General features: G+C 39.0%; 1 protein-coding gene across 1 annotated transcript; it reads right to left on the bottom strand.

Annotated features, from left to right (window-relative positions):
- Positions 1-15,472: 15,472 nt before the first annotated feature.
- Positions 15,473-16,858, bottom strand: LOC138952908 (pinopsin-like). Its single transcript, XM_070324661.1, has 2 exons — positions 16,187-16,858; positions 15,473-15,511 (listed from the first exon to the last, which is right to left on the bottom strand). The coding sequence occupies exons 1-2, from the start codon at positions 16,856-16,858 to the stop codon at positions 15,473-15,475; spliced, it is 711 nt and encodes a 236-aa protein (XP_070180762.1).
- Between the last annotated feature and the right edge of the window lie 221 nt (positions 16,859-17,079).

Genomic DNA, 17,079 nt, shown 5'->3' with positions numbered 1-17,079 from the left:
ATGATTACTTAGAGTTACTGTTTTAGGTAGGTCTTTTGGTAAAGGTCCTTCATATGGCACAATGATAGATTCAAAGTCAGCATAAACAACATAAGGACTTTTCTGTAGTTTGCATACATTCTTAAAATACACTTTGCTGTCTGGCGGTGGTGTTGTTAACTTCACGACCGCATCATCAACGCTCTTACAATGTTGCTTGTGTATAAGTGCTGCATGAATTGATGGAATACGCAAGAGACATCGCCTACAAAAGTCTTGTTTACTATTGTGATTGCTTGTGCTCGCCATCAGTCTACTCATTGTACGAATCAAAGTGTAATGATATTTTACACCATCAGTCATTAGTAACATGTCAACATGGTTAGTATCACAATCACCAATCGTTGGTGAGTTCTTTGATATTCTGACTGGTTTCAGTTCATCTTCCTCATCCCACGTGTAAACATTTACGGTGATGGGTTTGTTTTGCTGTTCAAATTTGTCAATGCTTGTAATGCTGACAGGAAATTCAATACCAGTAAAGTTTAGTTTATTTCTGTATGCATGATAGTTAGACACTCTTTCTGCATTTTTCTTTACACTGTACAGTCTTGCCAGAACACACCACATAAAACATTTGTCATCATCATTCTTTATGTTCAGCACAGCACGTTTTTTGACAAGAGTAGGAGGTAAAGGTATGTAACTTCTACCTCTGATGGGGGCAAATTTACTTAGCTTCAATTCTATTTTTAGAATTTCACCTTCTGACCATCCGGATCCTTTCATCTTTGCATCCTCTGCAGCTTGCTCAAACCGTTTCATCATTTCATCTGCCCAGTTTCCATTCAATTCTGCCATAGAATTAAGTGCTAGTTGTCTGGTTGAAACATGAACTTCTAGCACCTCATCACTGACTGTTTTGTATTTTATTAAACTGACTATCTGCACTTTTACTGGAGGTTCAATCAACAAATTGTTTGGAATTTGTTCAATGGCGTCTTGCACACTGGACTGCACATTTTGAGGATCCGTTACTTGTAATTCAACGGTGTCAAATACTGTCGATAAAGATTCTAATACAGAGTCTTCCATCGCTGTGAGTTTGATTTTATAACTCAAAATAAAAATATAAATTAAAAAAATGAAGTTGCTTAGAATTCTTTCTCAGAGCTTCCATTTTTGTTAACACTATAAAATCTGAAATAAAAAATCATTTAACATTTGTACCACGTGGAACTAATTGTAATTCCTCTTTTACAAAAGCTCTTTGCGGTGCTGGTTCTCTCAAGTAATATATAGGTGGATTTGTCTCTACTACTCTCTTGATTTCATGAATGTCAATACTCCAGATTGGATCCGTTGCACGCTTCCTGCTGTCACCCTCAGCTTCACCGGGTGCATATAAATATCTGACTTTCTGATTGAAAGGTAGTAATGCCACTGGTGTTGTTGACTTTGGAGCAACAGGTATTGTTTTCTGTTTGATTGCATCAACTGGTCTTAACCCTGTAGCTTTAAATACCTCCAGATTCATTGCTCTAAGTACTGATGGTAATCTTTTGACCCATTCAGTGTTTCGCAATTTACTTTCTGTGTCCAAAAATTCCTGATGGTACTGATATGAAAACAGTTTTTCTGCCAACTGTTTGTTAAAGCTCTCAACAATAGCCTGTGACCTGTGGTTTCCTGGAATACCTCTCTTCACTGTAACATGATGTTTTAACAGAAGCTGGTTGACAGCTCCTTTAAACTCCTTACCATCATCGCACTGAATCATTCTGGGATACTTTAGTGGTCCACGTCTGTAAATTTCTTGCAGGGCAACAGCTGTAGCTATAGCACTTTTCTCTGTCAACGGTTCAGCATCTTTGTATCTTGTTGCAACATCAACTACAGTCAGTGCATACTTATATTTCTTCCTTCTGACTGTGTCATGCGGTAAATACAGCAGGTCTATTTGATGAGTGTCATTCGGTTTAATGTTAACAAAGTGTGGTCGTGTAATTTTTCTTGGTGCAGGTAAATAGATCTGCCAAACTGCCTGCTTTGACAACCATTTCTTTGCTATATCTTGAGAAACACCTGCTGCGTCACTGAGCTTGTCAATAGCAGTTCTTCCTTTCCAGTATCCTTTTGGGGAATAATATATTTTAGATAACAAAGCATCACTCATGGTTTTTTAAATGACAGAATATTAAGATTTGACAGCACGCGCAATAAAGTAAACAACAGCCATACCAATAACAATGAAAACAATCTCGCCCACCTTCTGCTCTTCTGAAGGCTGATAAAAGTCACCCAGTTTTGGAGGAGCACTTGTCTTCATTTTCTTTCCAGTTACAAGATAGTATTCTTGAATGGCTGCATCAACATTGGCAAAGGTTTTGTTTGCATGTCCTTGCTGCCTGAGTTTATCATTCATAAAGTCTAACTGCGCAATTCGTTTCTTCTCGTATTCATCCTGTGCTTTCGCCAGTTGTTCCATGGCTTTGTTGTGCCTTTCCCTCTCTTCACCATTTTGCAGTTTAGAAAACAAATAGTTGCTGCCAGAAAATGCAAGCGCATTTACAATCGCACCTCCCACCACCATAACCAAGCTAGCCATTTTATTGTCTTACATGTTTATATTTTCTGGAATAATTCCTTGCTTCACCAGGAAGTCTTTTGTTGCAAAGGAAGCTGTCACAACACCAATTAGTTTAGCACCGTCTTCGAAGTCTAACTTTCCCAAGTCGGCTGGTTTCATTCTGAGGAGACTTTTACCCAGCATTGTGTAACCTACACTCAAGCCTCCAATCACTGCAGCGTGATAAAACAGATTAACTATTGTCTTTTCAGAACTCATTTTTATGTTATCAAAATTAAAATATTAAAATTATTCCATATGAAATGAATCCACTGCAGGTACTACTGTGGGCTTTGTTATTGTTTGTACTGCTTTGTTTGTTGGTTTTGGTGTTTCTGATTTTGGTGTTTCTGATTTTGGTCTTTCTGACACTTTATATTTGCCTTGCCAAAGTTTGTAAAGCAAGTATCCACCTCCTCCAACAACAGCTGCTACAGCTACTTTTCTGTATGATAGAAATGAAGATTTTAATTCTTGATCAGTTTGTGTGACCTTAGTCACTTCAGGAATGTTTGGTGTCTGCTCAACTTCATACATAATGTTCTGCTTTGCCTTTTGATTTAACTTTTTTTGTCTGTTCCATTCGGCTAGTTTTTTTCCTGCTTCTACTCTACCAGGTTTCTTTGTCACTGTGTTCACTTCTGGTATTTTCGTCTGCTCCACTGTCTGCTTCAACTGATCTGTCATCTTTTTTATTCTGAAAATTAATGTGTTTGAAAGTAATTAATCCAGCAACAAATGGTACTAATAAAGCACCAAATCGATAATACAGGCCACAGGCAAGAGATTCGAGGGACTTGGAAACAACAGGGTCATGAGTTAGATCATGTGTTAAGTCTTCCTCCGAGTCGAGAGGTGTAAAATGTCCAAAAATCTTTGTGTACAAACCTATAACAGTCTGTCCAATACTTCTAACCATCTTAGAACCAAGCACTGATTCATACCGTCCATGATACTTTTCTATATCTTCTGAGGAAAGATGTTGTACTTCTTCCACAGTTAACTGCTGCCCAAGGTAGTGTTTTGTTTTTCCACAAACAGCAAGTGAATACAATCTTTCTTTTTTATCAGGTATAGTCCTACTGTCACAGATTTCAATATCTGTAGCAGTCTGCATCAGCAATTCATCACAGTTCATTTTATTTTGATGCAGAATAAAATTAAAATCTAGTAATTAAACTTGAGTAAGAACTTAGGTAGGAACTTAACAAGAACTTAGGTAGGAACTTGAGTAAGAACTTAGGTAGGAACTTAGGTAGGAACTTAACAAGAACTTAACAAGAACTTGAGTAAGAACTTGGGTAAGAACTTGGGTAAGAACTTAGTAAGAACTTGACAAGAACTTGAGTAAGAACTTGAGTAAGAACTTGACAAGAACTTGAATAAGAACTTGACAAGAACTTAGCAAGGATTTCTACAAACATACATACTGAACTGGTTGATCAGTTTTTAAAACCAGTTTCGAGTGCTTAGAAGATTTCAGATTATTCTTTATTCTTTCTCTCTCCTGTTTGTTTTCAATGACATCATTTTCTCGAAGGCACTCTTCAAAACTGTCACGGTCCTTTGAATAGAACAATGTTATTGTTTTGAGTTGCTCTCTAAAGTCTTTCAGAACTGCATTGTATTTTTGTGTTAATATCCAAACTGATATTAATGCATGTCGTCCACTGAATGCAAGCTTTGCTAGTGCACTTTTCTTTCTAACAATGTCACGTTCTGCTGCACAGTCATCAATAATAAACAGTGTTGGCGTGTTCTGAAAAAGATCGAAATAATGCTCCAAGCAAACATTTAGACGATCAGAAGGATTTACAATAAATATATTTTGATCAGACCATATGAATTTTCTCTCCTTGTATGTTCTGTTATGCTTTATGGTTGGACAGAATATGACTATGTGTTCAAAGTGATTTATGTAAACAGTCTGTAATAAATCCAAAACATATCTTGTTTTGCCGCAACCTGTTGCCCCACAAATCAAAGAACAGTGTGGATCTTTTGGAAGAAAATCTAGATACTTCATTTTAACACGTTCAATAAACAATATCCTGTAATCTGCTTTCAGAGATGTTTAACTGCGCATCTGACACAACAAACACGTAGATCTTAACTGATTTACTACTACTCCCTACTTCCTTTTCAATTTGTATTGTGATTCCTTCTGATCCGTTTTCAATTCGCCTTCCACTTCCATGCAGTTTGTTGTCGTCAGTTGTTCTGAGATCCAGCCATAACGCATATTTATTTGTCAAGAAATCTTCTACGCCAACACCGTGTAAATGTAGATCTTTAGCCACAAGATCAGATGTTGGGTCTTTCAATCTTCCTCCAGTAAAGTACTTTCTTGCTTCATCATAGTGTTGGTATGGCAGCATGCCAGATGCAAATATTTGGTTTGGCTGCCCTTCAATTGTGCAATATACTCTATTGATTAGTGGATTGTAAAACTTTTCTATTTGCCTTTCATATGAATCTTTTGGTTCCTCAAACAACATAAGTATTCCCTTCATTGACCTAGCTGGTGTATTCAAGTTAATGTTCCAGATTGGATCAGCCTGGCTTTTTGAAAGTGTACTGTGATTCAACACTCTTTCATAATAGATAGGCAGCTTAGAACTGTACTGATTTTCTATAAGTCTAGCCAGTTCAGGATGGTTTACAACATCAAACTCTAAAGAAATTCCAGACACCTTATACTTTGCTTCCGGGTCTTGTGAAAGCATAACACGATCATAACTATTGAAAGTCAGGTCGTATGACAGCCTGTCACGCAATGCTCCTTGATAGAAGGGAGGATGTGAATTTATGAGTTCAAAGTCAAGTGGAATACAAAATTTGTTTCCAAAAGCAACATTGACAGCGTTATCTTTTTTGTTGTCAGCTTTATCTCCTGCTCCTATTCTAACTTTTATCCCATTGTCTGACTGAATCCCTTGAAACACTCTGTTTTTCTTTTCATTGTCAGTTAACCAATTATCTGCATAAACTAAAAATACATCTGCATTATTCAATGACATCACTTCCCGCCCTTCCAGTTTGACAGTAATCTTCCTCACAATTGCTCTTCCTACATTATAAGCCAAAGTCCTATTTTCATCTGAGCCAGATTCTAATTCTAATTTGAATGATAGTCTTACAGTGCCTGGTACAATAACATCGTTCTTACCCAGATTAGGAAACCTAACAGTAAGTATTTCATTCTGATCAATAGTAGAAGGATTATTTGTAACTATAACTGTTTGCCTTATTCCTTTTACCCCGAGAGGTTCTTTCAGCCTTCTGTAAGGATCAAGAACAGAACCGAACGATTGTGCCATCTTTTTTTATTTTCAAAATAAAAAATAAGTTACAAATGGCAGAAGGTGGATTTGAAGATTTATTTGAGCCAGCGGACGACATGAGCGAAGCAATCCCTTTGGTTCCCTACCATCATTCACTGCATTATGAGGTGGCACGACATGAACTTCTGGAAGGTAAAGTTAGAGATTTCTACAAAAGTTTAGGAGAAGAACCTGATGTTTTAGATCCAAACCAGTTCAAAATGGAAGCAAATCATTTATATACAACTAGCGATAAAGGAGAAAAAGTCCAACTTACATATAAATCTAATCCTGCTAAGTTTCTATCAAAAGTTTCACTAAAACAAAAACTTACTGCTAATCGACTTAGGCAATTAGATATTGTGCCTAGCACACGGTCATCACCTTCCCATGTTGTTTCCTTACTTCAAAAAGCAGAACTAGGACTACCAACTGCTACTCAAATAGAATCTGTTCCATTGCAAGATCTTAATAAACTTGCAGATGAGGCTGATCAACTTATACAAGAGATAGAGACTTCTTTTTCTGAGGAAACTTCACTGAAGACTCCACATGAACTATTACCTATGAGAGAAATAGAAGCCCTTAATCAATCACTACAAACCATCAGAGGTGAAATAGCAAATAATCTGTCAAAACTAGGTCAGCTGGATGAAGATATAAACAAAGAGAAACAAAAACTTGCTGATGCTGATGATTTGAACCTAGAACAAGAAGTAAAAAACAGAATTTCTAAGCGTTTAAAAGATTTGCAGGAGGAGAAAGCCATAAGGTTAGAAGTTCTAAGTAACAATAGAGAACAACTGAGAACACAGGTCAGCAGAATAAAAAATACAATTCAAAGAATCCTTTACGAAGACACAACTCTTGCTGAAAGAATTAGAACGCTTTTCAGAGAGCAGGGAATCACAATAGCTAGTATACTAACTGCGTTAGGATTTGCAATAAGCACATTAGTGTTAACACTCACAGGTGGCACTGTCACACCTCCACCTCCACCTTCACCTTCATCTCCATCTGATCCGGGATGGGTAAAGAAACAACTCAAACACATTGCAGAACTATTAAAGAAACTAGCAGCAAAAGCTTTGGATGCACTTCCAGGAATCATTGGTTCAATTGTTAGCTGGCTGTTATCTTTTGCAGGTAAAGTTGTTGGTTTCATGGCTGAACATCTCTGGACTCTAATAGTTTTAATTGCAGGTGTTCTGCTAACGAGAATAAAGCAAAAGTAAGCCTACACCCACTCCACCAATTACTAGAGCAGTCTTCTGCGATTCATGATCATCACTAATACTAACAGCTTGATCATCCCTAGTGACAGAATGATCTTCACCTGCAGCGTGATCTTCACTTGTCACGCTTTGTTTCTGTTCATTGTGATATGGCTGTAACATCGTTCTGATTTCTGAATTCAGTTCTTCACCCTTTCCAAGCGGCTGGGTGTCACTAGCAATAATGATTTCATTGTTATAATTTGTTATTGTTCCAATCTGCAGCTGGAGATCAGAAGGTAACATGTAAAGGCCGTTACCAACAGCAAAGTCAACTTTTGATCTTGCATAACGGAGAGAGTCTTGATACCTTTTGATGCTGGAAGGCAGATCAACTGCAGAGTTTATGACATCTTCTAAATTTGATAACAACTGTTTCTGTGCATCAAACCCTGTGCTTGTTCTCATTATGTTTGATCGTGTCTGTGCCTGCGAGCCTAGCAAGCACCACGCATATGTTCGGATAGATTCATTGATCCTTTCAACACCTGATCCAGTGAAACCTTTGCCGGTGTCTAATATAAAAGTAGTCCATGCATTGTGGTGCTGTTGTTCTATTGATCCTAACTGTACCTGCACATTTGAAGAAAAAGATGTATGACCTGGCCAGTAATCAAAATTATACCTCCTGTGGACACCCCATAAATATAGTGTTCCCATGCCATGGTTTTTGTCTTGCTTTTGCCTAAAGTCGGTCTTAAAATCTATATTGAATTCATTGCAGAGACGCTCATACACTTTCATGTTTATCCTATTGTTGAATGGGTTCCAGCTCTTTTCATGCGGCATTGGTGCCTGAAGTTCAGACAAGATTCTCCTGCACTGATAGTAAACGTGAAATGTGTACACACACTTTGTCAGTAAGTTTGAATTATTCATGTGGTCTGCATAGGACACTCCACATCCTGTGGTTGCACAGAATATTGCAAAGTTTAACTGATTCTGATAGAACTGAATTGGGTGAGAGTTCCACATCTTTGGAACACTATCATTTTTGATTGGGGGATTTAGGTAAGAATGGAATGGGTCAGGCACTTTAACGCGAATGGATTGTGTTTCTGTTACAGCAAAGTCCAACTCATGGAAAGAAATAGTCTTTGGATTGTAATATGGTCCAGTTTTGTATTTAACGTCTTTGTTGAATTTATACTGAATCATTTTTGTTGTTGAATAAAAAATGTTTATCACACTAACAAATGTGAAGACTAGTGTGCCAGTTAAACTTGCAAACCCTATCAACAATCAAAATGGAGGAATGAAAGTTGCACTGCATGAAATTATGTACAAGGTTACTTGGTATAATATCAGTAAAAAAAAGGCTAACAACTGGGTTAGAATTAATGGTAAAACACATTCTGTAGAAGATGGTTACTATGACTTCTGCACTTTAGAGAAAGAATTGTTTGCTCCAGTAGGTATTACAGCGAGTTTAAATCATGCAAGTCTCATTGCTACTCTTACTATGCCCAAAACTAGAGAAGTAAACATTGAGTTTCCAACCAAACTCCTTGATATGCTTGGAATTACAAAAATATACAAGGGAACACGTCCCATTGACATGGATGTTAACAGTGTACTGTTTGTTCACATGAGAGAGCTTAACACATCCTATAATCTGTTTAATGATCAGCGTTCTGATCTGCTTAGAATTCTTCCACCGAGTGATGCCTCTTTTTGTAAAATGCACGTGCCAACATTTAAGACACTTCAGTTCAAGGACTTGGAGGAAGGGTGTCATGAATTCCTACACATTGATCTGAAAAATCAAAGTGGACAACCAGTTGATTGTTTGTTTAACATTACATTGGAAATAGTTCCATAAAATATTGAGTATTAAAATGTCGAGTGGACCTACAATAGCTTATCCTGTTGCATGTTCAACTATAGAGTTGAAAGATTTAGCAGACGCTATCGACTTTGAGAGCAATGCTGAAGTTGGTGCAGTGTATGCATTCGAGTTTACAGACACCGGTTATTACAAGAGAAAGGAAATCGACGATGAAAAGAAACCAAGATTCCTCAAACTAGGTCAAATCCGTGATGTTAATGTACCTGATCCAATTGTCGATGACACATTCTACATGTGGAAACATCAGAATAAAAAATGGGTACTTAGTCCTGTTATGAAAAAGATTGACTGGGAAATGAAGTTTGAATTTGTGAGTCCATACACTCTTGTTGGAAAAGACGACACATTCCGTAAGTCAATCAATGCTAAACCACTAATTGTTAGCCTTGTTCCTGCGTTTAACAGCAGGGGAGAAGTTGCAGTTAAACCTTTCCATAAGAACAACTATCTCATTCACAGAAAACAAAGTGTTGCAAAGGACGCTGACACCATTGTCGATTTTATACCCAAGCTTCCAATAGGGCAGAATGCAACTATGATATTTGATATAGTTGTCAGGAAAAGGGAAGAAACCACAAACACTGTTCTAATGAGAGGAATAAATCTCAACTGGAGACCATTAAATGTTGAAGAAGTCAGAGTATTTATTGCTGTTCAAAAGGATTCTAACACAATAAAAAAACAGACGTCAAACCAAAATGTTGTTGTTAACGCAGATATAAATAATTTAACAGAAATAAGAAGTATTAATCTTACTTATCTTGATTTGATTGCTTTCTACTATACAGATAAGGTGTTAAGCAATGAACAGCTTCAAAGCTTAGCAGAAACACTGGCCAGTGAGAATTAAGATAAATATTTTATATTTTGCATTAAAAAGATGACTAGCAGTGTGAAGCTTTATCCTAATATTGATGAAAGTGCAGCAGAAAGTCAACAATTCAGACTGGCACACATTAGTAATATACAAAAACAACTAGAAGATGAATTAGAAAAATATTCTCGCGCTAGACGTAAGTACTCAACAACTTACAACAGCCTTTCTAATGCCAGCACTGGTTCTACTATCCTTGCATCAGCTGCAGGTGTAACGGGAACAATTCTGTTAGCTACCGGAGTAGGGACTCCAGTTTCTCTAATCCTAGGTGGTGTCGCAGCAGCAGTTGGTGGTTTATCATTTATAGCATCAGCTATAATGAAAAAAATTGTGAAAAAGCTTGAAAAACACGAATCCATTTCCACTCTTGCATCATCAAAATTGTCTAGCCTAAAACTGTCTATCAGTAAAGCACTTGAAGATTCAAAAGTTTCTGACGAAGAATTCAAACAGATACAAACAGACTTTGATGACTACAAAAGTAAGAAAGCAAGTATTCAAACAAAAACACGAGCTGAATATAACAAGCCACTCGATATAGAAGATCTGAAAAAGCAGTTTTTAAAAAAGGGGATTCAAATAGGACGGGAAGAAAAAGTAAAAATAGAATCACTTGTAAAGAGTTAACTATTCGTTTAGACAGTCACATTGCATGTATCAGATATAATTCTAACAGTGAAAGAACATATGAAGTAAAGTTTGTAAATGAGAGAGCGTATTGAGCTTAAGAATGTTGTATAAGAGAAAGGGAGAATGTACGTTCTGGGTTACTGATTCCGACAGACCCGGCATTGGTTCAAAACAACCTTACTTTACTGTATTTTTTTTGTATGGATTTATGCAGTATTTTTCTGATTTTGTCGCATGTTTCATTTTAGTAAAAGTTTAGTCCAGAAGCCTATTTTGCGTTAATATTTAGGGTCTGTCGGAATCGGTGAGCCAGAACGTACATTCTCCCTTTCTCTCCTGTTCTTTCGGTCGCGTGTTCATTTCAGCCAACCCGGTTTTGGGAAAGAATGTCTGGCAGGTTGGTTCAGACTTAAATACCTTTGATCGAACGCACGCATGCGTCTATTTTAAAAGTTGTAAATCCTTGCCCTCATCAGTGTTTTGTTTTTTTCAGGGGTTCAGGTTGAAAAATACCGGTTGGAAGATGTAAAAAGGAAAACGTGAACGTTTCTTTCATGTGTGTGCGCACATTAAAGCTGTGAAGGTGAGGGAAAAAAACATCGAAACAAATACGCTCTGTAAATGTACTATTTCTGGCCTCGCCCCTCTTTTAACTTAAAGAAAATGTTCCAGTTTAGAAAACAAAAGTTGATCTTTTTTCTCAGGGGTAGACTTCAGCCTTAAATATGCTTAGGCCTATCCCACTCATGATGAAGAGTGGAAAAATCCCGGAGAGTTGAGATACACGAACCGATCATTAGGCGATGAGCGTTCACTCGGTTTCCTGTTATCACGGGATTTTATCTTAAGGAAGCAAGGAAAAACCTTGGGGGTGAGGCTATATTAAGGCGGGGAGGGACGGGGTGGAATAAGGGAGGGGGGGGGGGGGGTAGTCATCATGGAAAGTTGTGGGTTGCGAAAATCATAACAGGAAGCATCACCGTACGTGCGTGCGTACATGTGTGTGTGTGTGTGTGTGTGTGTGTGTGTGAGTGTGTGTGTGTGTCAGTTATAGAAACGACAGATTGAGCGCAGCTGTACATACATTGCTTTCAATATAAAAATGGATGTGAACATTGTAAGCAACAACAACAACAAAAAAACAACAGCAACAACATCAACTACAACAACAACTATACCACCACCACCAACAACAACAACAACAACAACAACAACAACAACAACAACAACAACAACAACATGAATCTTTTCAAATAAAAATATATATGGTTTATACACTTCCTTTTAGATATTTGTTGGTTCCGTTTCTACGATACATGAGATTAGACATGCGTTCGTGTCAACTACGAGAGCGTTAACCGGAATATTGATAATACGTTTTCAGAGGCATATGCAAAATGCACTTTACAACAACATTCAAAATGAACTGCACGCTTCCTTTCACTAGTCAAAACAAATTATTGTTATCTGAAATGCACGTGCACATCAGGTCTTTTGGAATCACTGCAGGTGCAAATGACAAGCTGTCCGATTCTCCCAGAACAAAAAATAATGGCAATATCCTGAGACCGGAGGTTATCTCATATCTGCTTCGACGAAACTGAACTTTTTATTAACCGAGAAGATTAGTTCTGCCCCGATGGCCGTTAGCTGACAGACAAAGAATGCGAAGAAGAAAAAAACAAATATAGAAAGAGCATATATGGCAAAAAAAGAAACATTTCAAGAAAAACAAAACAAATCACGATTTAAGATTGGATGGAATATTACAATAGTCTCATATTTAAAGGCACAGTGCAGCTCACAGCCTTCGTTTTGCGTTTTTGTTGCAGCTGAGTGCATTTACAGTTCAAAAATCCTCCTATGGTAGTAAAACAAACCCAAAACTACCCAACGACGACATCTGTGAAACTCGACAGTTTCTTGTTCACGCGAGTGCATAAATTAACCTAGTTATTACGTGGTGTTTGGTCGGAGTTCGATTCAACTGAGTGATTCCGGCCTCCATTTTGTTTTACACAAACTCATGATGACGTCTGACATAGTTTGCTAGTGACGTGTCTTTTTGTGCATGATATGGTGATCTACCTGATCTAAATTTAGATCCAAAAATAGGTCAAGACCAGCCGGGTCCGAGTACGAAATTAATTCGTAAAAAAATCGCAGTTCTTGACTCTTTGGGTGCAAGTCAATGAAACTTGGTAGTTCTTCTAACGGATAGCTGCCTGAGGTATGACTAAAAGCCCCAGGGGCTCCGTGCACCTGGATTTGACAAGTTCAGTACCTTTAAATATAATTATTACCATCCATTTTTTTTCTCTTAAGGAAAATATCCAATATCTTTAATACCGAAAAATGAGGAGAGAAAACAACACAAGGCAAGACAAACGACGACGTTTAATAGGTTCTTTAAGGCCAAACAAAAATATATGTTGGTTTAGGGTAACTCGGTTTTGTTCCCGCCAACCCTAAAACTTTTTTTTCATTTCTCAAAAAAACTAAAAAATCAAAAACCTCTGGCACATTTTGCGATACTAACGAGAAAAAATAAAAATGACAAGAAGTATAAATAAGAAAACAATACTTGTAGACACGGGCGGCAGGTGGTCGGAACGATAATCAACATTTTTGATACCAATAAATCAGGGGAGACCACCAAAAATTCAAAAAAATAGAGGAAAAAAATGCAATGGTAGCGTACAGCTGTGTCCATGGCGTGTGAATTGTATGTAACGGCAGTATTTCAGAGGGAGACAGAGACAGAGACAGAGATAGAGAGACGGGGCAGACAGAGAGAGGAACCAGACAGAAATAGAGAAAAAGTGGACAGACAGACAGACAGACAGCCAGACAGACAGACAGACAGACAGACAAACGGACAGACAGACAGACAGACAGACAGACAGACAGACAGACAGACAGCCAGACAGACAGACAGACAGACAGACAGACAGACAGACAGACAAACGAACAGACAGACGGAGAAAGGGGACAAAGACAAACAGACATACACACAACGTCATTGTTTTTATAGGATTTATGTTATTGTCTGAGAAACAAAGGGACGTAAGCGCTGTAAATGCATATGACAGTGTGCAACACGAGTACGTGATGCGCAACAACCTCCTGGCACCTGAGAGAATAACCATCTTACCTACTCTTCTTGCACATGTCGCATACATTTCAGAGCGCTTATCAGGGCCGGACCCGGGGGGGGGGGGGGGGGGGGGGGGGTCCAGGGGTTCCGGAACCCCACCCCTGGAAAAAGCATGTACCTTGCTTTGAGTGTTTTTGTTGTTGTTTTTTTTCGCTGATTTGCCCCCCCCCCCCCCCCAAAAAAAAAAAGGAGGAACCCCCCCCCCCCCCCCCTTACAACTCATTTGGTCCGGCCCTGCTTATGCCATTTGTTTCTCAGATATTAAGAGAGCTCTCTGCCTCTTTTGTTTAATATTGATTTTGTATTGGTTTTCGCCGAACACGAAGGGCTATAATTTTGATTACATGTATTCTTTCTTGATAGACAGGTCATTGGGGAAACCGGTTGTGTAAGAGCAGCTTGCGTGCTTTGGGGAAATACTACTATGCTGCTTAAGAAAAAGAAAGACGGGTAGGATTGGAGGGAAAAAAAAGAAGGGAAAGCAAAACAAAAGGAAAAAAAGAAACTAACAAACAAAAACAAACAAACAAACAAACAAACAAAGCAACCCAACGAATAAAGAAAGAAACATAATTATCAAGAGAAAGAAAGTTTGATACAAACACACAAACAAACCATCAAACGATGGTGAAATAGTATCATATTAATGAAGACCTTCCAATTGGTAACATTTAGTGTCCTTATGCTATTAAAAGCATATCAATGACCTGTTCAGACTATGGACGTTCAACCAACATTTGAAATTAATTCAATTTACAAGAATGGAGCCCAAGCCGAACTACGACATTGGTGTCTAGATTAATGTGCAACACTAGCCGGATTCTTTCTGATTTAGACTAAAGCATAACAATTATCTGAAATCAATTTAGTTTTGATTATGCATTCGTTGTGCCACAGGTGTCTCAGTTAAAGCGAAATGAAAGGTCCCACAATGTTGTAAATTAGAATACTGCTTCGATAGTTGAGTGATGGTACACCATGGGTGTCTTTATCAAAATCTAACAAGGAATCTCATTCTTTCGAATTAGACTTATGCTTCAATATTCGAGTAATGTACGCCATAGGTGTCATAATTAAAGTGCAATAAAGACTCCCCATACTTTTCAATTATACCAATACTTCGATATCCCAGGGAATCACATCAAAGGCGTTTTAATTAGAGTACCACAAAAGCTCCCTCTTCGACAAATTCTGGAAACGACAAAAATCGGTTCATGTACTGAGCCGTGTTCCCCGATGCTTCAGGTTGAGTATAAAATCGATATCTATTTATCCCGTACAGTATCTCATCAAGGCTCGCTGTCGCATCGAGGTTACCACGGTCCCTCACGAGTCACGAAACAGATACTACGCTAGACTCCAAGTCGCTTAGATTTACAAGCAAGGTCGGTGAATACTTTCTCGGGTAATATCTCATCGAGGCTCATTTATATTGCACAAGGCGATCACAGTCAAGGCACAGCTAGCAAACAGGTTTTAGGCTGGACTGAAAAACGCTTTTGTTGTTTGCAATTAAAATCGATAATCACTTATCCGGTACGGTACCTCATTTATATCGATTAAAGGCTTCCAAAGGTCAAAAACCACCAAACCGGTTCTACAGTAGACTCAATATGCTTCAATTTGGTAACAAGATCAATGATTAATTAATTCAAGGAGTAATTCCCCAGGGCACATTATCGCGTCAAGGTTCCAAAGTCAAGACCCGCCCCTACCAGGTTCTTAACCCAAGAAGTCGACAGGACATCGACAGATCATCGACCGATACCTACATCTGGTCCTGACAGCCCTCTCTGAGAACAGATGTGACTATCACGCACTGACTGCCTCTTGAGTCTTCAGGCGATGGACTCACTGAGCCTAAGTATACCGGCACGGTGGCCTAGTGGTAAGGCGTCCGCCCCGTGATCGGGAGGTCGTGGGTTCGAACCCCGGCGGGGTCATACCTAAGACTTTAAAATTAGCAATCTAGTGGCTGCTCCGCCTGGCGTCTGGCATTATGGGGTGAGTGCTAGGACTGGTTGGTCCGGTGTCAGAATAATGTGACTGGATGAGACACGAAGCCTGTGCTGCGACTTCTGTCTTGTGTGTGGCGCACGTTATACATGTCAAAGCAGCACCGCCCTGATATGGCCCTTAATTCGTGGTCGGCTGGGCGTTAAGCAAACAAACAAACAAAAAAAGCCTAAGTATAGTACAGCGAAACCTGTATTTAAAGACTTACTGAGACAGGGAAAGTAGCAACGAATTAAAAATTATGCTTTCTCCTCACAGAAAAAGAGGACACCGGCCCTAATTAGTAGTGTTCATAAAGAATCACAAGAAACGAGAAAATCCAAAATTAGAGATAAGTTTGATTGTCAAGTCTAGTTCAGGAACATAAAATAAAACAAAAAAGTCATTTAACAGAAAATATGTGATGTAATGTTAGTAATGTTAGTCGTAAAACAACACGACACTGCACTCACCGCGCGGTAGATGTTGGCGTAACAGAAGACCATGATAGTCATAGGGAGGAGGAGACAGAAGACAAAGATGGCGAAGACATAACTGGCCGCTGCCGAATCCCCAGACTCCCAAGAGATGCTGCAGGCAACCCTGATTCCCTCGGGTACGTAATGATTCCACCCTAGGAGTGGCATCATCGTCCAGAAGAGTCCCATGAGAAAACACACCCCGATGGCCAAAGACGCCACCCGTTGGGTCACCATGGTTGACGCCATAGGCCGGACGATGACCACATAGCGATCCACGGAGATAGCCGCTAGGAGATACATGGACGAGAGACCCAAGAAATAGACGGTAAAGCCGTCGAAGACGCAAATAGCGTGGTTGTCAATCGTGGTCTTTCCCCAAGCGTAAACGGCAGGGATGGGCATCCCAATCAGGCACATCAACAGGTCACATGCACACAGCGACATCACGAACGAGTTGGTGGGTGTTCGCAGATGCTTGTTCTTGGCGAAGACGAAGATGGCCACCCCGTTGAAGAAGGTCCCAACGAAACAGGTAAAGGTCAACATGGAGGCTACCACGTAGTACACGGCGGGCGACGTCACGTCTTCAGTGACGTCATGATTGATGAAGCCGTCTCCCGCGAACTTCGTCACGTTTGAGTTGTTGTGTCCGTTCAGTGACATCTTTGTTGCAGTAACGAAAGTCCTGCTTTAAAATCTGTGAAATGACAAAACACAAATGGTAAATACATGCCACAGGATCAAGCAGTGCCATTAATATCACTAACATTGGTACGTACAGCAGATTCGTCATGCTGACAATAAACAAGATAATTAAACAATTCGCGTGAAACGAAAAAACAACATCATTTAGTCAATCTGTTGGTCTGAAACCAAAACATCTA

The sequence above is a fragment of the Littorina saxatilis genome, linkage group LG2 (genome assembly GCF_037325665.1).
Source record: "Littorina saxatilis isolate snail1 linkage group LG2, US_GU_Lsax_2.0, whole genome shotgun sequence".
NCBI classification, from domain to species: Eukaryota; Metazoa; Mollusca; class Gastropoda; order Littorinimorpha; family Littorinidae; genus Littorina; species Littorina saxatilis.
This window is presented reverse-complemented; position numbering and strand designations above follow the sequence as displayed.